This window comes from Thunnus thynnus, chromosome 14, assembly GCF_963924715.1.
Source record: "Thunnus thynnus chromosome 14, fThuThy2.1, whole genome shotgun sequence".
NCBI lineage: Eukaryota > Metazoa > Chordata > Actinopteri > Scombriformes > Scombridae > Thunnus > Thunnus thynnus.
Window position 1 is genome coordinate 24,287,881 of NC_089530.1, and position 21,268 is coordinate 24,309,148.

General features: G+C 38.4%; 4 protein-coding genes across 11 annotated transcripts in view; 2 read left to right on the forward strand and 2 right to left on the reverse strand.

Moving 5' to 3' along the window:
- The first annotated feature begins 15 nt into the window (after window positions 1-15).
- On the forward strand, window positions 16-12,756 carry setd4 (SET domain containing 4). 3 transcript variants are annotated; one of them, XM_067610654.1, is made up of 14 exons: window positions 5,918-6,006; window positions 6,895-6,936; window positions 7,056-7,154; window positions 7,278-7,373; window positions 7,618-7,655; window positions 8,183-8,271; window positions 8,626-8,862; window positions 9,057-9,116; window positions 9,925-10,054; window positions 10,158-10,332; window positions 10,622-10,700; window positions 10,978-11,058; window positions 11,221-11,344; window positions 11,476-12,756. In XM_067610654.1, the coding sequence occupies exons 3-14, from the start codon at window positions 7,079-7,081 to the stop codon at window positions 11,650-11,652; spliced, it is 1,362 nt and encodes a 453-aa protein (XP_067466755.1). In that variant the 5' UTR covers window positions 5,918-6,006; window positions 6,895-6,936; window positions 7,056-7,078; the 3' UTR covers window positions 11,653-12,756. The 3 variants fall into 3 exon arrangements, with proteins under 3 accessions (XP_067466754.1, XP_067466753.1, XP_067466755.1); XM_067610653.1 differs by lacking the exons at window positions 5,918-6,006; window positions 6,895-6,936 and adding an exon at window positions 16-78; XM_067610652.1 differs by lacking the exon at window positions 6,895-6,936 and having other exon boundaries at window positions 5,913-6,006.
- Window positions 1,414-5,866, reverse strand: LOC137197319 (carbonyl reductase [NADPH] 1-like). The gene is made up of 7 exons (XM_067610660.1): window positions 5,779-5,866; window positions 5,471-5,585; window positions 4,633-4,802; window positions 3,353-3,460; window positions 2,388-2,596; window positions 2,137-2,190; window positions 1,414-1,921 (listed from the first exon to the last, which is right to left on the reverse strand). The coding sequence occupies exons 2-7, from the start codon at window positions 5,581-5,583 to the stop codon at window positions 1,748-1,750; spliced, it is 828 nt and encodes a 275-aa protein (XP_067466761.1). The 5' UTR covers window positions 5,584-5,585; window positions 5,779-5,866; the 3' UTR covers window positions 1,414-1,747.
- cryzl1 (crystallin, zeta (quinone reductase)-like 1) lies at window positions 12,529-20,284 on the reverse strand. 2 transcript variants are annotated; one of them, XM_067610655.1, is made up of 13 exons: window positions 20,064-20,284; window positions 19,180-19,257; window positions 18,732-18,804; window positions 18,563-18,607; window positions 17,482-17,550; window positions 16,317-16,450; window positions 16,022-16,133; window positions 15,773-15,793; window positions 14,704-14,802; window positions 14,481-14,596; window positions 13,485-13,590; window positions 13,353-13,398; window positions 12,529-13,242 (listed from the first exon to the last, which is right to left on the reverse strand). In XM_067610655.1, exons 1-13 carry the CDS (start codon window positions 20,127-20,129, stop codon window positions 13,146-13,148), a joined length of 1,062 nt encoding a protein of 353 aa, XP_067466756.1. In that variant the 5' UTR covers window positions 20,130-20,284; the 3' UTR covers window positions 12,529-13,145. The 2 variants fall into 2 exon arrangements, with proteins under 2 accessions (XP_067466756.1, XP_067466757.1); XM_067610656.1 differs by lacking the exon at window positions 15,773-15,793.
- A 501-nt stretch (window positions 20,285-20,785) lies between these two features.
- itsn1 (intersectin 1 (SH3 domain protein)) overlaps window positions 20,786-21,268 on the forward strand; it is a 51,845-nt gene continuing 51,362 nt past the window's right edge. For 4 of the 5 annotated variants that reach the window (XM_067610647.1, XM_067610649.1, XM_067610648.1 and 1 more), the window contains exon 1: window positions 20,786-20,974. The gene's annotated coding sequence lies outside the window, so the exon portion shown is untranslated. The remainder of the gene's footprint in view (window positions 20,975-21,268) is intronic. The other variant, XM_067610650.1, reaches the window with a different exon arrangement.

The window sequence follows — 21,268 nt, forward strand, 5'->3', positions numbered from 1 at the left end:
TAACCACGTGGTTTAAAACCTGCCAAACAGAACCGCCGTGCAGCATGAATACTTGATATAGATGAGAACACTATTTAGGTATAGTATTTGCAGTTTAACTCTGTTACATCCATAGTTTAACTACGTTAATTAATGCACGTTTTTCTTTGGTGCAGCTCTCATTGCGGTGTTTTACGGTAATGTTTTGGTATAAGGAGACAGGGATTGGTTGTTACTCCAGTAAAGGTCCAACAACAGGGCATGTTTAAACTCGTTGTTTACAACGAATTTTATCTATATTTAAATTCTTCCTCCACACAGAAGTATGTTTTTCTTCTTGTTCCTTCAGTTGGATGTCTGAGCTTATCTGTGCAGAATGATGTTTGTTTTTACATTCATCTGCTGAAGGAGGAAAGTTTCTCTGTGTTCACCTGAAATCTCAGTTTAACACGTTTACCTACAAGCATGATTTATGACATCACAACTAGTGTGGAGCCAACTGTGGTCCAGTACGCAACGTACACAAGTGTGATGTAGAAACCTGAAGCCTCCAGTGCAGAAGCACTGAGAATAGACTTTACAGTGAAGTATTTTGCATCCAGCAGTTAAAGTTTTGAAAGAGATGAAGGAGAAGGGGGTAAGAATGTCTGGGATAAATAAACTTTTTTTTGTGGAACTCCAGATCAGTCAAATTATTAATCAGAGCAGAGGAAGAAATATTTAAATAATTTACTGTAAGAATTTTAAGCTTCATGACTATGTTTGTGCTACTAAAATCATACAATTAATATATGGGAATATATATAAAAAACATTTGTTATCATTTGTAGTGTCAGTGGAGGGTAGGATCCTTCTTATACAGGAGAGGATTGTAGCTTTGGTGATATTTACAGTTATTCTGTTTGGGAATTTGTGCACTCAAATAGATTATATGGGGGAATTATGAGTTATTATTGTGCACAACTTCAACATGAAATTATTTGTCCAGCGACATAACTCATATTTGAATAGGTATAATAATAGGGAAATAGTCCCCCTTGTTGGCCACACAAGAGAGGTCAATTAGAATAACGATTTTTATTCATCTTAATTTATGATTTGTGGGGATATAAGGTCTTTTAAGGTTAAATGACTGAAAGAAAACACAAATAAGTCCACTTAAATTGCATACACATGTATTACTTATACTACAGATACAAGTAATAAGCTGTAATAACTACTACTGTATGTATATCCATCATGATTATTATGCATATTTACATTATTATTGGTCCAGTAAATGTTTGTAATTTTGTCAGTGTTGATTAACATTTGGCATTTTTTTTAATGCATTTATGTATTAATTTTACATAAAAGCAATATCATTTCTGATGACACAAACACACACAAAACATTTTATTCTCTTTGACAAAAACAGAACAGTAGTCTCATACATTGAAGGCAATTTTTTTATTTTTCCAAGCAAAATATAAAAGTGTTCATGTTACCAAAGACAAAGTGAAAACTGAGTTGAATCAAAAACTCCAGCAGTTATAAAGAGTTTATGCATGATTATTATTATATCCCAGCAGACAAACACACACACACACTGTAACTGGTATAATTTGGTTTTATGTTTGTCATATTTTGGTTTCAGTGCTAAAGTCCTGCCATGAACTTGAATATAATGCCATTATGTGTTAGGTTTGACGAGTTTTTAGATAATTAGTGTTGAAGTAGAAACACTGACACTCTTTTACTCAGACACATACACACACTCAGGTCCCGTTCACCACGGCTGCACTTCTTTATCAGAGACAAACTTCCCATGAGGCTCTGTGGCTCCAGGTGGCAGCAGGGCCAGGTAGACCGGAGTTATAGCGCCCTCGTCTGGTGACTTGGAGGCTTTCGAGCCGGCCATGTCAGTGCGCACCCAGCCTGGACAGCAGGCATTCAGCAAGATCTGTAAAAAAATAATAATACATGTAAGAAGACGTAAGGAGGAAGCAATTGTACACAGCATATTATAAATAAAGTCTCATTTAACATTGTTTATACATCTTTTAAAATTGTTGTAACAAGCTAGTTTGCTAAACGAAGCGGACGCTAGGAGATGGTTCTTGTTTGTAGTTTGAAACATTTCCTGAAAAAAGAGAATAAATATATTTTAGCAATTACCTGATCATTTGGTCTCTTCTCAGACAGACGGCGAGCCAGGATCATGGACAGGGTCTAAAGACACAAACACATGTACAGTAGTTATAATAATCTTTTGGGCCCCTTGATTAAACAGAGTGTAGAAGTCTTATTCAAATCTGTCTTATTCAGCTTTCTCTGATTTTTTCTGCATTTTTACACATTTTACAACCTGCAAACTAAACAGATGAGACAACGGAATAAAAACAGGGAGACAGTTCTGTCAGTTATACCGTCAGTCCAGTCTTGGACACTCCGTACGCTGTCTCGGGCCAGCCGCCCTGCTTGTGTTCGTCTTTCTTAGTCTCATCCACGAATCGCTGCATCAGTCCCACCAGCTCCTCCTCTGTGATGTCCTCGCTGCGGAAACGCTGCTGGAGGGCCGGGCTGCAATTGTTCAACGTACGGGAGCTGACAAAGCTGGAAACATTCACCACACGACCTAAAACACACATAAAGAGGTCTGAAGCTGCTCATTGTTCACCGAACCCCTGCCCATCTATCAGCTTCTCCCACTACATGACAGGAAAATTCCTCACTATCTGGAAATGTTAAATGTGAGTGTTATCAAGTCTCAGTGCTGCTAATGGTTTCATGAAAACCAAAAAAAGGAAAGAAATCCATTTGGCATCATTTTCTGATGAATATTATAATTAGAGCTGCAACAATTAGTCGATTAATTGATTAGTTGCCAACTGTTAAATTAATTGCCAAATGTCTTTATTTTTAAGAAGAAAATATCCAAATTCTCTGATTCCAGCTTCTCAAATGTGAATATTTTCTGGTTCCTTTAGTTCTCTACGACAGTAAACTGAATATCTTTGGATTGTGGACAAAACAAGATATTTGAGGATGTCATCTTGGGTTCTGGGAAACACTGACCAACATTTCATAGACCAAACACATAATTCATAAATCAACTTTGGTGAGATGATGAGCCATTTAAATGTGAAAGGCAGCAAGGATAGATAGGTTTTGAAGACTTATATGATCATACTTTATAAACAAGTAACTTTTAATCCACCTTTGAGGTAGGTAGGTAGGTATATCATGCCTAAATTGCTATTATTTCAAACATTTTTGTAAACTTTTTCTGAATAAAGACATGCAACAGAAAAATAGGCTGTGCTCTGCACAACAAAGACACAGAGACATCAGGTACGCAGACAGTAGATGTGGTCCAGTTCTGTGTTTGTACCTCCAGCTTTAACGATCGGCAGGAAGTGAGTCAACATGTCTCTGGTGGCGAAGAAGTTTGTCTTGAGGGTGACCTCCGCCTGGACCGCAAATGGAGCTGTGTCTGCCGCTAGAGAAGGAGAGAGAAAGAGTTGACATGATGTCACTGTCATCTCCTTATTGATACTCTCTTTCAGCCCTCTGTTGTTTTCAGTCTTAATGAGTCAGTCGATTAAAAAGGGAACAAGTGAAAGCATCCTGGTGTGTTCAAATAGGCTACATCCTCAAACTCAAATATGTACTATATAATTAAGTGCACTGATTGGCTGCACCACTGATGCTTTTCATGTAGAGTGCCTGCTGAGATGCATCAAGTTAAGCACTTCCATTTAACAGTTTAACCAATCGTAGGCATTTTTGTTTTTAATCCTGTGATGAATCTGTGCTTCTCAAAAGACAGCTGTGACTGCAGGCTCACTGGTGCAGGAAGTTGAGGGACAAGGACACTTTTTGTACCTCCATTTTTAGGTGTTATTGTACTAAAATGGTAACGTCTAAACCAAGGATTACGGTCACAGCGATAATGTCTAAGCCCACTCTTACATATTGGACCTTTAAATCCAACATAATCACAACACAGAGGTCCGTGAGAAGCCTAATTCTAGCACAATTATGGGAGCGGAAATGAGGCTGGTGCAAGTGCGCCCATTTCCTCAACGACTGAGATTTTATAAAAGAGAACGATGCGCACGCACAGCTTTATCTTAATCTGACGAGAAGAATGCGTCTGCATATTTCTGGAGCTGTATGCATCTGGCCCCAGGCCCCTGCAGAATAACCACACACACCTCTACACACATCAGACTGGTCGGTTATAGTCTAACTCGACATTCAGCCTTTTTCTGAATGACACGTCGGGTTAGCAGGACCGATCAGCCTCTTTTACAATTTTCTTTTCAGCAAGCGTCTAGTGTTTTATCCTTTAGACACATTGCAGTGCAAACAGCTGTTGTGTAACATTAATTACTAAACTATGTGACCATTTACGATTTGATCATTTTTAATTGTGAAAAAGCAATAAAACTATTTCCTTTTCTAAGACACATTATTAAAAAAATAAATGTCATTGTCATTTTAGCCATAATAATGCAGCTCTAGTAGTACTATTAATAATTATGGTTCAAGTGATACTATTATGCATTTTGAAGGCCAGTATTTTAGTATTTTCAAAGACTGAAGGTCGATGATAACATGTTTTTACACAAAGTACTTGTGCGGATCGATACAGCAGATGAATCCTACCTTTGAATGCTATCCCGGCGTTATTGACGAGGACGTCCACTCCTCCATACTTGTCTTTGAAGAAAGCAGCAGCGGTGATGATGCTGTTCAGGTCGTTGATGTCCAGCTGGTGAAACATGGCCTTCAGTCCCTCTGAGGCCAGAGACTGTACAGCTTCCTGACCACGACCACTGTTATTTATTTATAAGTTAGTTAGTGTCAATAATTCCTTTAGTCAAAGATCATTTTCTTCTTCAGGAGACAATAAAAGCAACCTTGACCTTGATGCATCTACACCATAATAAACTGGTGAACAAAGAAACAAAAATAATACTGAAACTTGCAGTATTAGTGTAATAATTGGTCCTTTTCACAAGTCAAATCTCATAACAAAACAGGTTTACAGCTGCTTTTATAAAAAGAAACACAGCGGAACAAACTGTTAGAAAGGTGAGATTTGTCAGAAAATAGAGATAAACTCTGCTGCAACGATAGTCAAGTAACTGATTGACAGAAAATGAGTCGTAAACTATTTTGATAATCCTTTTGACTAATTTTTAAAGGAGAAAAATACTTAAATTCTCTTGTTCCAGCCTCTTAAATGTGAATATGTTTTGGTTCCTTAAGTCTTTTATGATAGTAAACTGAATATCTTTACGCTGTGGACTGTTGGTCAGGTCAAAACAATTTGTCGCCGTCTTTTGACATTTTCATCAGGAAAACAATCAACAGATTAATCAATAATGAAAATAATTGTTATTTGCAGCTCTAATAAGTTCCTCGTCAGTGATATTTGTGGAAAACTGTGTAATAATATCACAATCGGCCTGGTCCAGGTGTCACCAGGTGAGTTACCTACGCGTCTCTGGAGGTGACGTAAACGTCTCCTTGGAACTGCTTGCAGAGGGCTCGGACGATGGCCAGACCGATGCCCTTGTTACTGCCCGTTACCACGGCAACCTTGGTAGACATGGCTGTCCATAGAGAGACATCAGTGTATGAACTTCCATATTAAATAATCAGTAAAAGTTGAAAAATAACTCTAAAAGCAGATGATAAAGTTTGTCTCCAAAAAGCATTTTTAGGTTAATAGACCAAACTTTTCACAGTTTCATTTAAACAAGTTGCTAGATGACTTTAGGTTAGAGGTGAAGTGAGGTTTCTTACTTTAGACTGGTCTTCTGGTGTTGATTGAAACCGCGCGGGTGAAGCTGCAGAGCGAAGTGGGAGAAAAAGAGGAAGAGAGCTCAATACATCCATGGGAAAGCCGGAGAGAGTTCTGCGCAGCATCAGTGCGCATACCCGGAAAAACAAGCTCAACACATGGTTTAGAAACCTGCCCAACAGAACCGCCGTGCAGCATGAACACTTGATGTATAAGAGAAAACTATTTAGGTATAGTATTTGCAGTTTAACTCTGTTACATCCATAGTTTAACTACGTTAGTTAATGCACGTTTTTCTTTGGTGCAGCTCTCATTGCGGTGTTTTACGGTAATGTTTTGGTGGAAGGAGACAGGGATTGGTTGTTATTCCAGTAAAGGTCCAATAACGGCATCTTTAAACTCATTATTTACAACGAATTTTATCTATACTTAGATACTGCTCCACACAGAAGTATGTTTTTCTTCTTGTTCCTTCAGTTGGATGTCTGAGCTTCTCTGTGCAGAATGATGTTTGTGCAGAGTTTGTTTTCACATTCATCTGCTGAAGGAGGAAAGTTTCTCTGTGTTCACCTTAAATCTCAGTTTAACACGTTTACCTACAAGCATGATTTATGACATCACAATTAGTTTGGAGCCAACTGTGGTCCAGTACGCAACTTACACAAGTGTGATGTGAAACTTGACACCTCCAGTGCAAAAACACTGAGAATAAACTTTACAGTGAAATATTTTGCATCCAGCAGTTAAGGTTTCAACAGAGATGAAGGAGATAAGAATGTCTGGGATAAATAAACTTTTTTGTGCAACTCCAGATCAGTCAAATTATTATTCAGAGCAGAGGAAGAAATATTTAAATGATTTACTATAAGAATGTTAAGCTTCATGACTATGTTTGTGCTGTCACTTTTTGTATTTAATTGGTTAACAAGAGAAGACTGAAAGCATACAATTTAAATATGGGAATGTATGGAAATAATGATATTTACAGTTATGCTGAAAGTGATCAGAAGATCAAAATTTTAGCTCTATGACATCAGAAAGTCACCAAAAAAAAAGATTTGATTTGTAGACAAGGACACCCACATATAATAATAACAGCTTTACCTGCGTCTCCTCAGCTTGACGTGAATTCAACGTGAACAAACACTTGTGCAGGAGAGGTAGGACGCTGAAAGCTTATATAAAGACATCTCCTTAAAAAATGAGTTTTAGCATCACTGAGAGAGAGACTTTCTTCTTCTTTCATTCTTAATGTGTGTGTATGTTAACCCACCACAAGGTGTCACAGGTCCAGGCGGGGTCATGAGGGGTCATGGCCATCGGGCTGGAAGAGCTGCGAGAAAGAGGAGGCGGAAAAGTGAACGCATCGTCCAGTCGGGTACAAACAAGTTTACTCTTATACTGTTGCTTTCCAACAATGTGTCACTACTGTGAGCTGTTTGACCATAGACAGGTCTCCCTTCTGGTCTCTCCCATCACATGTCTCTCTCTGTTTCCTCAGTCTCTCTGTGTCACCGGCCGCAATATGTGAGACTGATGAGGTTTCTTCACCAACGAGGATTCACATCAACGCTGCTGCAGCCAGCCCTCTTCACCGGTATGACCCCGGTATTGTACTCAATCTGGAGACCAGTATATTAGAACTACATGTAGCTAATTAGATGCTTTGCTCAGAGACAGAGTCAGCTTTTATAGCGATGTGATGTTCTGATGTACAACAGATTGGCTGGATCATGACTGACAGATACATCATCATCTGAACATGTGCATAACAATCTGATCATAGGATTGAGGTATAAAATTTAAAGTTTGTCTCTGTGTCCTGCTCCTTCTCTGTCCAGACACAAGCAGAGGACTGCAGGCAATCAAGAATGTAAAGGTAAGCAAGCTAACAGTCACCAGTGCATTTGATTCAGTAAAGATGGAAAAATACAAAGTTATACAGTTGTTGTAGGTGATGCAGGTTATCTAGCAATCTTTTTGAGTGACTTTTGATCACTTTTCAGTTGGACTTTTCTTTGCTTGACTGGTTATTCATTCATTCAACGTTTTTGTAGCTGTTTTTGTGGCTTTGAAGAAAGAGTGAGCTTATAATTGTGCCCATTTCATAAAAACAAAAACCTTGTGAGGAAAAAAAGGGTTTTTTTTCTCTTTATTTAGTCATATAATGTGTATTGTTATCATAGAATCTTTCAGAGAATCTCAGATGAAGTTCTTTAGAGATAAATGACTTTTGACTTTGATGAAAAATGGTTGATAGATTTATGAGTTTTCCCACAGATTCAATCCCTAATGCAATGATCCCTAACCCATAAATTAGTTGACAGTGTTGTGTAAGCAGTGATGCTCTGTGGAAGTGAGATTAACTATAATAAATCTTTCTCTTTGTCTGTCTCTGTTCATCAGCCCGGCCAGCTGTTGATTTCTCTGCCAGAGTCTTGTCTCATCACAACCTCAACAGTTCTGGACAGCTACCTGGGACAATATATCAAGAGGTAAACACACACACACACACACACACACATTCATGTACAAGTGAAACAATTTAGAACATCAGAATATGCAAAAATCAACTTTCACATAGCCAAATACAGTAATGGACACCATAAGAAACTGTAAAATCTAATGCAATCCAAGCAGAAGCCCTGTAATAACTGCTACCTGTCTAAAGCTTCTGTGTGTTATAGTGGCCTTGATTCAACTGTTCTTATCTGCAAGGAATGATAAAATATATCAAAAGAATAGAATTTAAAAAGTAAGGAAAATGTAGTTAATTTCATAGCATTGCAAATATGAAACAGGTCTAGAAGGCAGAACGGGACCCAAACTGTCACTATTTGTCTCCACAGCTGGAAGTCCCGTCTCTCTCCCCTGCTGGCGCTCTGTGTCTTCCTGGTGTGTGAGCGGCACAGAGGAGAGGCCTCTGATTGGCTCCCCTACATAGACGAGTTGCCCACCACTTACACCTGCCCGGCTTATTTCGCCGATGATGTCATGGCTGTTCTGCCGACCGGCGTGCAGAGGCAGGCTTTAGAGCAGAGAGAGGCCGTGCGAGAAATTCACTCCTCCAATCTGGATTTTTTCAGGTGGCAGGTCAAATGCATGAGTTTACCTACAGGAAGTGAACACATCTCACCCTCTCCCTCGCTAAAATGAACGGGGAGTGAACTTTTGACTCAGTCCATGTAGATATCAGTCGCTTCTATTGTTCACATCAGTCTTTGCTTTGTGAACAATGTCAACAAAATCACAAGCTGTAATTGGTTTATTCTTCATTCAGATCGCTGCAGCCAATGCTGAGTCAGCCCGTTGCGGAGGTGTTGACATATGAGGCCTTAAGGTATGCACTCACATTCATACACACAGACGTGATTGAGAAAGATAAGCTTTATAATGACAGATGTGGTTGGGTGAAGTTTTTCCAGTTTAACAGTTTTTGTCAAATACATTTTCAAGGAAGCAGGACTTTTATCAGTAGTACTTTATTTTAATACATACACTGTATATACAGTACTGTGCAAAGGTTTTAGGCTTTAAAAGTAAAATGAGGATGCTTTCAAAAGTAACTCCATGAATATTTTTTATGTATCAACTTAACTTCATAAAAAAGTTCAGTAAACAGCAGAAACCTAAAGTAAATCAGTATTTGTTGTGAGCAGCTTCGCCTTTAAAACAGCTCCAGTTCTCCTCAGTTACACCTGCTCACAGGTCGGTTGTTCCTGCATCTTGGAGAAGTTGCCACAGTTCTTCTGTGGATCTTGGCGTCTCAGTTGCTTCATGTTAATCCCAGACTGACTCCATGATGTTAAGATCAGGGCTCTGTGGGGGCCAAACCATCTGTTGCAGGATTCCTTGTTCTTCTTGTTGCTGAAGATAGTTCTGTATGACTCTGGCTGGATGTTTGGGCTCGTTGTCAAGCAGCAGAATACATTTGAGACCGATCAGATGCTTCCATGATGGTGTTGCAAAATGGATAAAAATCTAAACATCTGAAGTGTCTAAACCTTTTGCACAGTACTGTGTATGCTACTTTTTAATGGTAAATCACTGAATCAACAAAAAATGAACATGTTTGAAGACTAGAAATTTATTGGGCTGTCCAACAGTCAGATGATGAAGCTGTTACACCCTTGCTCCCCTTCCTCCAGGTGGGCATGGTGTAGTATCAACACACGCACCGTCTTCATGTCCCACCCATCCAACAACTTCTTGTCCGGACAAGATGTTTACGCCTTAGCTCCTTTCTTGGACCTGCTCAACCACCGACCTGACGTGCAGGTAAACTAAAGACTGTGATAAACACATAAACACGGATGTAAATACACTCTATCAGTAGATGTTATTACTGATTGTGTATCAAAAACACTTTTTTTGGTTTCAGGTAAAAGCAAACTTCAATCACGCGACCAGATGTTATGAAATCGAGAGCGTTTCCGGGACGCTCCGCTACCAGCAGGCCTTCATCAACTATGGTTCCCATGATAACCAGCGGCTGTTGTTAGAGTACGGATTTGTCGCCCCCGGCAACCCGCACAGTGTGGTCTATGTGGACACAGGTAGGAAACAGTAGGAAATACAGAAATACTGCAGCAGCAATATGACAAACTACTGAATAACAAGTGTGTATATTTCTATGTATGTGAGTCAATTTGTGAAATGTTTTAATGCATTTTAACTTGATAATAAGGGATTGTTCATTAATTAATATTTTAAAACTCATACTTTTCTGTGTATTTAAAACATCATAACAAACTTTTTGGTGCAACCTAAAATAGTCTAGCCTGTAGCGATTATTGAAAGATTCAGGTCAGCAGGTTGTTTTAACGTCTCACTCCGGTCCCTCAGATCTGCTCTGTGAGGTTTTAAGAGGAGACAGGAGTCTGGATCAGAAGATCAAGTTCCTCAGAGAGAACAACTTCCTTCAGTAAGACTTCATCATTTTATATTTTAGGAAATACTTTCTGTCTTTCTGTCTTGCTCAGAGTGGGATGAGAGAATCAGAAATAAGTACAAGAGTATTTAAGCTATTTTATCTTTTTTGTTTGTTTATCTCTCTTGTTCCAGTCTTTCTGTTAAAGTAGGCTAAACATGTGCTGCAGCTGTCTCCATATTGCACACACAGATGAAATTAAAATTAAAATAAATCTAAAATTTGATGCATAAAATCCTTCCGATCCCCCTCCTCTCTTCCTCCCTCTCAGTAACCTCACTTTGTCCAGCGAAGGCCCCAGTTGGAGGCTGATGACGGCTCTCAGACTGTTGTCCCTGCCGCAAACACTGTAGTAAGACATCACACACACACACACACACACATACACACGCCGAATTACACCGTATTAAAGGGAAGATCAACTTACTTATTTGCCTCCTTCAGATTGCTCAGTTTGTGTGCCTTGGCAGCGTATATGTTTATAAAGGAATGATGGGATGTGTGATTTTCGTAGTCAGCAGTGGAAGGCGGTGTTGCTCGGCCAGGCGGTGCATGAGGAGAGGGAGCAGTGGAGCCTTCAGACAGCGAAGACTCTGTGTCAGCGACTACTACAAGACACACACACAGCTCTGGATAAGGTTTGCACACACACACACTCCGCCACATATCAGACTGTTTTCCTCTGAACAACACACAGTTCTTAAGATTTGTGTGTGTGTGTGTGTGTGTGTGTGTGTGTATTTGTATGTGTGTGTGTGTGTGTGTGTAGATTTCCCATCTTCTCCAGCAGTGTGACCAGTCAGTCAGGGAGCAGCTAGACGTGGTGAAGTCATTGCGACAGGAGGAGAGGTGCATCCTGGGAAGCTGTCTCGAGATGATGCGAGGCCCGCAGAGACGATCAGACGACATGTTGTCATGCCAATCGGATGTCGACGCTGTGAGCTGACACGTGATTGGTGCTCTGGTCTGTTGATTACTGTAATAATAAGCCAGGTTATTGGCTGAACTGGTCGCCGTCCTGCTTGCAAACCGGTCTGGTTGATAAAAGCAGTAGGACGGCCTGATGTCCTGTAACCAGAGGATCACTGGTTTGATTCTAACAGCTGTCAGACCAGTACGGTCCAGTTATGATGTGCAACAAAGGTCCCTGGCTGGAATTGAACTGGGGGACGCTGCAGTTATGTGACATGCGCAGTAACCATTCGGCTACTGGATTTCACATTATGCAAATTTAAAAGATAAACTTCATCTTGAAACGCTGCCATCATATCATGCACTCAAGCATCACATAAAAAAAATGTTTCATGTTCATTATTTTAAATAGTCAAGTTTTATACCTCTCATATTTTTCAGATCCTGTTTTATTGCGTGGAGGTGTGATTGTTTAATGTGTTTTTATGTAACTTTATGACACTTATTCTTGCTGCTATTTTGCCCAGCTCCCTTATAAAAGAGATAATGTATCTCAAGAGACTTCCTGGTTAAATAAAATAAAATTCCAGGTATGCAGAAAGAGCATCAGCCTTCTGTTATAAAGGCCATTAGCGAGACAGAACAGCCCTCATTACCAACTGTTTATCACGGGTTAAAAACAAAACGCTGCACTAAAAATAATTGTAAACAAAATATTCTTTTGGTCTTTTGCACTTGTCATGTAGGACAGAAGTGTGAGTGTGACAGTAAAGAGGAAAACAGCACATCAGAGCAAACAGAGCAGAAAGATTTGGCTGTTATATCTTGAAAAGATGATATAAGATCTGTCGGTAATGTATTTGGACAAACTGGGATCTGTAATAAAAAAAATAGAGCAAACATTGTCTGATCTTTTCCATTCATTTAAGATTTATTACAAGTAATTACAAAGCTGTTGGCGTCAGTAAACAAAATCTGCAACATATAAGCCAATACACTTAGTTCAATAACATAAATTGTATTTGCTGTTTATACAGTCATTTAGATGCAAACCTTCAATCATGAATGTTTTTTTACATCACAAGTAATTCTCTCAGGAATTCACCACAATCGCAGTCGTTTCTTTTTAAATGTATAACAGAGCATTTGTCGGCATGAAGCTGTGTGGATTCACGAATAAAAATTCAAACTGATCAAACAGGCTTTGATATGGTTTGTAGTCTAATTTGAAAGCCACATGAATTCATAAATATTTAGAGGCTAAATATGTCATTTAAAAACTGGGTCTGAATGTGGTCTGTGTTTGAAACGACACACGGCGGCTCTGTGGGTACGACTGTTTCACCTGAAGAAGAAAATCTACAGTCATCCTCTGCAGTTTAAAGTCAAACGGGTCCATGTCGTCTCCTTGCGGTCCCTGCAGTGCATGCTGGGACAGGTTTCACTGCCTCAACGATATGTTAACTGCAGGGAGAAGCGATCTTATTGACTTGTTATCTGTAGCAGCATCCCAGCATTGTAATTTGGTCACAGTTGAACAACCGCCTTCTTCTTCTGGTGACGCTGCACGGTCTCCATGGCAACTGTGGCTTCATAGAGAGGGACAGCCTCCTCAGGTTGAGGTCTGGAGAGACATTTGATTAAGTTAAACTACAGTTTGTGCATCTTGAAAACAGCTATAAGGTCTATTATGTAACGTTACAGTAACACAGTGCAGTTCTGTGTTTGAATTACCTGAGTACTCCTGCTGACATCTTCTCCACGATGTCCTTCATGATATCTGACACAAGGCTGTTAAAGACTTTAGAGTGTAGAGAGTGTATGTGTGTGTAAAGGTTAAGATTACACGCCGTTGTCAGAGGATACGGAGATATCTTCCTTGCTGAGCCGATGACGCCGTCCAGACTTCAGGGTTGAGGAAAGACACGGAGGCTGATTTTAAGTGGAGCAATCTGCAGTCTGGAGGATCCAACTGTAGAAACACAAAGACACAGAGGTGATAAAACTGCTGGTAAACAGGTGAATATTTACACTTTTTTTCATTTAATTCCCATTTAGACACTTTGTAGTCACAGGAGTTATGTATCAGACATAAAGTACTTTAAGTGATTTTGAAGTGATGTTACCAATAATGAATAATAAAACTCATCTTGATTGTCCCTCAGTTTCTTTCTTAACAACATTGCAATATTGATATTTAGCCAAAATCCAAACTTTCATTCAAAATATTTATTTTTATCAGTCACTTTTTTCTGTGTTGTATCTGTCTTTTTATTGGCAGATAACTGATATATCACAGTATTGATTTGGCTTATTGGGTATTTTGATACTAGCCTGATATTCTAAATCTAATCTAAATTGAACTGCACAAAATCATATTTATGCTTATATTTGTTTAATAAAATACTTATTTTCTTGTAAATTAGGAATATATGTTGGGTTACACTTTAAGTCCCCCTATTTAGCATCTATAAGCAGTATTTAAACAATTAATAAATGGTTTATTACACATTATAATGTGGTTGTCAGCAGATGTTATGAATTTCTTAAGTGTTTATTAATGTACAGTATTTGTCAGCAACTATAACTTCTCCTGTGAAGACATTTTACATTATTACAACTGAGTTTTACTATATTGTCATTTACTATCTGTTTATACACCAGCCTCCACTTCTGGGGGCCCACAGGAGGAGTTAATAAAAGCTTATATCTGCTTAAAACAACATTACAGTGAGTTATTAACTATTTATTAACTGTTCATATATTATAAATGCAAAATAAGGGGGGACTTTAAGTAAAGTGTTAACATATTTGATTTATTTTTAACTGGAGATTTGTGATCCCATTATGATGCCGACTCACCTGCAGGTCTTGGTGGGATGTGACCCAGTGCCCCCCGACTCCCAGCACGCTGATGATGTCATGCTTGTGTGGGAGGAGCTTCATCTCTTCTGGCTCCTTGTCTTCTTGCAGACGCACTACACATGCAAAAGCACACAAACACAGAGAAATGTTTGGATTTCTGTTTGTTTCAGTGGGTTGAGTTGACATTCAGCACACAAGTCTGACAAAAAACTGCTTTTACCTCCTGAGTCTATGACTATATCCACTCCCAGTCCTCCTGTCTCCTCTAAAACCACCGGCATCAGGTCTGATGAGTCCTTATACACCGGAATCACCCTGACTTCACACACAAACACACAACCGCAAGATATCATGAGTCATTCTGATTTGTAATACATTTAAAAGTTGAAACATCGACTGATTGAATAACATGTTTGCAGATCTGTTCTTCTAACACCAAATAATCTCATCACAAGCTCATTCAAATTGCAGTTCTGATATTATCCACATGGTGGCAGCATAGTTTAGATCCTTGTCATATAAAAAAAAAGTTTAAAGTTTGTCAATATTTACTTAGAATGAGAAAAAATAGGCTGTATTATTGGGTTACATAACTGAATTTAAAATGCAACTAAATGTGTAAAAGTTATAACAAAGATAAAACATCTGATATAGTAATTGTGGTGAATTGCTGTACTGTCTCAGCTTCAGACCTGGTTAAATAAAGGATATATATACTTTATTTAACCAGTAAGCATAAACACTGTTACAACAATAAACACAAACAACACAAACAGACAAATTAAACTGCCACACACTCCAATTAATATGCAATACAAGGTCAAGGACAAAAATCCAGTAATAATGTACAAACAGCTACAATTTTCTGAAAAGATTTCAGTGAAAATTTAGGAACAATCACATTTATCTATTTTCTCAATCCTTTAAAATTGACTTCAATTCCTTCACAGTAATCAGCTCTTATAATTTCAGTTCTTTCTGTACATTATTCCAGGAAGAAGCAGCGACGTATTTAAAAGCTTTTTTGCCTGATTCTCTTCTAACTCTGGAGACCAACATCTGTAGAATATCGTGAGAGCGAAGGACTTGATTGATTTTGTTTTTTACACATGTATGTACACAGATAAGGAGGAACCAGCCCAAAGGAAGACTGTTGAGGGATACACAAAATAAAGCAACACAAGTGCAGCTCACATTGACAGTTAAACAACTGCAATGTGCTGCAGGAAGGAGAGGTCTGACAAGAAAACGAGCATGCAAGTCAGTTAGAAAGACAGAGAAGATCTCACCAACTAGAGGATCCTGAACACCTGAGGAAAATATGAGGAGGAGGAGAGAGAAAAGATCGAAGAAGAGAGGAAAAGGATCAAAGATAAGAAAAGATTCAAAGAAGAGCAAAAAATCAATAAATTATAAGAAAAAATGAGTGATTTCTTGGAGAATGGATTTGAAAAGATCGGGTTTAAAGCATTATACTACAGGCGGTGTTAAGGATTTTTTTTTTTTTTGCAGACATGAAAACATCATCCTGTACAGACCTACACTGGGCCGAAGCTGCTCCAGGAATGTGTGTTTCTGCTGTGAGTGTGACGTCGTCAGGACCTTCACTCCGTGGTAACAAGCCAGCTGGATGCACATCAGGCCGAAAGACTGAGGGAGGGAGAGGAGACGGCTTCAAAGAAAATACAGGGTTTTTTTTTTTAGGTCATTTAATGTATTAAAAAAGTTGTGAAAGAGGGAAACATGAAACAGAAAAAAATCCCCTGATGCAACCGTGGATGATATTTAAGCTACATCCAGTTCTTTGGTGTGTTTTTTTTTTTTTTTACGTACACTGGCGCCGTCCAGAACCAGGAGCGTGTGTCCGGCTGCCATGCGGGCGTGTGTGTGCAGAGCGGTGTAAGCACAGAGTCCGTCCTGCAGCGCTCCAGCAACACACACCGAGCTCAGCTTCTCTGGCTTTTGAACTGGAGAACAGACACAGAAACACACACAAAGTATGCTTATTAAAAAGAGGGTTTTATTCATCTATTTGTTTATAGTAGGCAGTGCACATTAATCAGGCATTTTAACAACATCAATGCAAACGCGCCGCAGTTAGCTCACGGCTAATCTACACCGGAAGTCACGACTCACAATTTAAAACTGACAACAAAGTATAAACACTTCATATGTAGCAGAATTATAAAATATGAGGGGAGAAAACTGAAAGAAATGTGTCACAACTCTTTATACTAACAATCAGGTATAAAACAATAACATAACGTATATATGAGCCATATTTTAAGTTTAATTTTAAAAATACTGCATGCAGCACAGCTCCTCTTTTCCATTGGTATTCTAAAGATCTGCTGCTCTCACAGAAAAAGCTCATTTTCCAAATTTTTGCTGCCTCAATACGAGACTGTGCAGTCGCCCGGAGGCGCCGTCCAGCACATTATGCCTTGATGATAAATTATTCATGATGGAATTCCCCTTATTAACCTGCTTTCAGATGATTTCTCTGCCCCCATAAAGAACGGCGTAATCAATTTCTCTCCTCTCTTGTCGGCTTCAGAATGAAGTCAGCCAGAAACTACAGGTGAAAGTTGTCGAGGGAGGGGGGGGGGGCTCTTTCTTTCTGTGCTTTTATACAATTCTTTCACACCGTCAGCACCATTTGATTTGAACTTTGAAGTGTATGAGGCACAGATGAAAGGTGGTTGGAGTCGGAGCGTTCACTTAAGAGAAACACTTTTGACTGGCTTCTTCAGGGCAGAGATGAGAGGATGTGACCTGAACTGCCCTTTTTTTTGTGAGCTGACTTATCAAACTGAAGTGAAAGTAGAATTTTGTAAAAGTCAAGGCATCGGGATGAGAAAGTGGTGACTTTGATCATTAGAAAAGAGTTGGAACATATGAGTTTTGACTGTATTGTGAGACTTTGTGTTTGATGATAAAGGTGGCTGCTTGTTACAGGAATAAAGTGCGTGTAAGTGTGTGTGTGAGTCCATTTTACCTAAATAGTGTTCGTCTATGTCAATGGTATCACAGAGTCCAGAGCAGGGAGAATCCAGAGGAAGAATACCTGCAATGTACAATGAGTTATGGGTACTATGAACACTATTAATATGGTGAAAATGCTAAATATACAACAATTTTTATATATACAATTTTTTCTAATTTTTTAAGAAAAAATATCCATATTGTCTGATTCCACCTTCAAATGTGACATTGTCAATAAATAATTTCTGGTTTCTTTAGTCCTGATCGATATTTTTCACCATTTTCTGACATTTATAGACTAAATGACTAATAAATCAATCAAGAAAATATTCAAAAGATTAATTGACAATGAAAATAAATGTTAGTTACATACATAACATGTACAGTACGTTACCATATCAAGTATTTCGAGCCACATGATAATACATTTAGAGCTGCAACTAACAATTATTTTTACTATTGATTAATTTGCTGATTATTATCTCAATTAATCACTTTGTTTATAAAATGAAAACAGAGAAAAATGTCTGTCACAGTTTCCTAAAACCAAGATGATGTCATCAAATTGCCCTTTTTTTTGTTGAAAAAACAATCTAAAATCCAAAAATATTGAATTTATTATCACATAAGATTAAAAGAAGCAGCAAATCTTCATGAATGACAAGCTGGAGCTGAAGAATGTTTGATATTTTTACTTTAAAAATGACTGAAATTATTAATCAATTATCATAATAGCTGCCAGTTATTTTTCTGCCAATTGACTGATCATTTCAGCTCTAAAAATAAAAAGATCTCATGTTAATCCTGTTTTATTGGGTGAAGTGTTTTTTAGAGATAGAGTTAACAGTGTCACAGATTTTGGTAGAATTGACCTCATTAATTTTGATATACGACCGATGAATCACAATATCTAGAGTTGAAAATTATGTTATATCGCAATAATACAAGGTGGCAAATAAATGACAATAATTAATAATCAGCCAGCTGTAGTTACAGATATTAGCAAACATTTCAAATTCATGCATCCCTAAATAACAACATTCCTGTCATCAGTCATCACATGTTCAGAGTTCAGATCATTAAATGTTTCCTACCTACGACTTCGTCCTCCGGCTGGAAAAAGGCAACATCTGAACCCACTGAAGAAAAAAACAAACACATCCAGGTAAACCAGAGCTGACAAAGATCTAATGAAGACGCTCACTACTAAATCACATGTGTTCCTTATGAGGCATCGTGTTACTGTGTTTGTGCGTTTACAACCTTGCAGGACGACCCCAGCCACCTCTCTGCCGACGGGAATTAAATCTCTCTGGATCCCGACGTCCTCGAGCAACTGGAGAGCGAGACAGACAAGCAGAAAGGAGAAGAGTCTTCAGTGATCGGTCATAGCAGCTGTGATTGGTTGAGTTATTCAATTCAGTGATTTTTACCAGCATGGAAATGAAGAAACAATACTGACATAATGTAACTGTGCAGCAACAAACAGCCTTTCAACTGTAAGGATGTAAGTAACAACACTTCACTGACAGTAAAGCGTAATTTCTAGAATTTTATTTAATTTTTTAATTTAATTTAATCTTTTATTAATTATTTTTATCAATAAAAAACAAAGGCATGTAAACACAATTTCCTTTTTCACACAAGTTTCTTTCACTTCATATTTCACAACAGTTAACACATAACACTCGATTTTTACTGCTGTTGTTACCTTGAGGTCCAGAGCGCTGAGTCCACATGCCTTCACCTGAACTCTGACCTGATGGCCGCCTAAAACCTCTGAGAGAGTCTGGAGAGGAAAACACACAGAGACAAACAGTCATTCTGAGAGACAGATGAGTTAACTTGAGCTGAACAATCACAAAGCAGCCACACACAAAATAGAATAAATATATAATAATGCAAAAGACACACCAAGGACACCTAGATCTTACTGTAAAGCTTATGTGATGGATGCATTTGATGCAATCAATAATTTAACACTTTCTTCTTTAAAACAAATCTTTTAAAAGTACTAAATCATCACAGTTTGCAAGTCGTTTAGCAAAGTGACAAACTAATCAGTGTTGGTTTTTTAATGTTTCAGAAAATTAAGTTACATATACATATATAGGAACATTAATTAAATGTTAGTAACACACTATATTATGGTTATAATCAGATATAAGGGCATTTAATGTTTATTAATGTACAGTATTTGTCAGCAATTATAATTTCTCCTATGAAGACATATTTTACAGTATTTCACTGTGTTTTGGCTATATTGTCATTCATTAAGTGTATATGCACCTGCCTCCACATATGAGACCCCACAGGAGATGTTACATTATAGTGTGGAGCCGCACAAATTAAAGAAATCTAATTAAAGAGAGAAAGTACTGACATTATTAGCAGTAATAACACACAGGTACATCACCACTCAGCAGCAGTGGTGTCTGCAGGTCGAGCCACTGTTTCACACATGCAGATGTACAGTTCGTTTGGTTTTCCTGATCTGATGCTTTAATGTGTAATACCGTGAACTGTGGCAAATAATGAAAAAAAATGACATCCACATACAACAGTCAGAACCTGAAAGACAAAATACAAACTCACCGTTTCCTGAATAACGAACTTGGGCTCAGCATCATTCACACCGACTCGGCAATATAAACCTTTCATGTTGTTTGTTACACCGGGAATTTGTGTAGAGATTAACTAAAATATCAAACAAAAATCTAATTCATCAATTTGCTGTGTAGTCTTCTTTCCTGGAGAAGACAGTTGTAGCTAAATTGACTAGCTTGAGTCAGCTGACCTCTTCTTCTTCTTCGTTGTTTACATTTTTTTGCTGTTAAAATTAGCACAACACCGCCACTTACTGGATGATATGGATTACTACATCATACAACTATAATACAAACAGAAACTAAAACACAAAAAATATCTAGATCTATCATATAAAATAAATATGTCAATTCAGATGTCAAATTCCCTGGCTGCATACAGCTTTGTATGTAATATGCACAACACTATGAAATGTGCAATCACCTATGTTGTTTTATTTTGACCTTTCTTTTTTTTCACACTTTCTAAATCATCCTCTGTGGTACTGTCAGGTGCCAATGTGAACACTGAAATTGTTTTCTCTTGCTATAATAATTCCTCATATTCATACTGGCCATTAGAAGATCCCTTCATAATGCACTTGCGATGTAAGTGTGTAACATACATGACAGCCGGTAGGAGCGCTACTAATCCGTCACATCGTCCTTGCTATACATATCGCGAGATTACATCGATATCCTCATAGCTACGGTCGACATCTCGCGATACGTTAGTAGCGTTACCCCATTTTCCAACTGTCCCTCAGTCGGTCGGGATTTCGGAACCACAGGAGAATCACCGGAAAGGGGTTTTCGGTGATAAAACAGCGCAATTTTGGAGGCGATACCTCGTTATATGGCTACATAAACATACACGGAGATACTTTATCCACTATTTGACTATGGGAAGTGAACTATGAGGTAAGAGCAGGGTGTATGGTGTGTGTGATGTGGAAGAATGTCCCTGAGCGGGCTGACGTTAGCTTCTCACTGGTTAGCCTGTCTGCTAACGTTAGCACGGCCGGTTTGTCTTTTTTTTTAACCGGGTGTAGCTTGCAACTGTCAGACTCTAACTGTAGTAGTAGCAAGGCTAGGAGGTGTCTGATAGTACTCTGTGCAACACGACAAATACTACAAGATATTTAAGCACTATGCGGTCTAGTCACTTTGCAACTGTTAGCTATTGTGCTAACGTTTAAATCACTGCATCTGCAC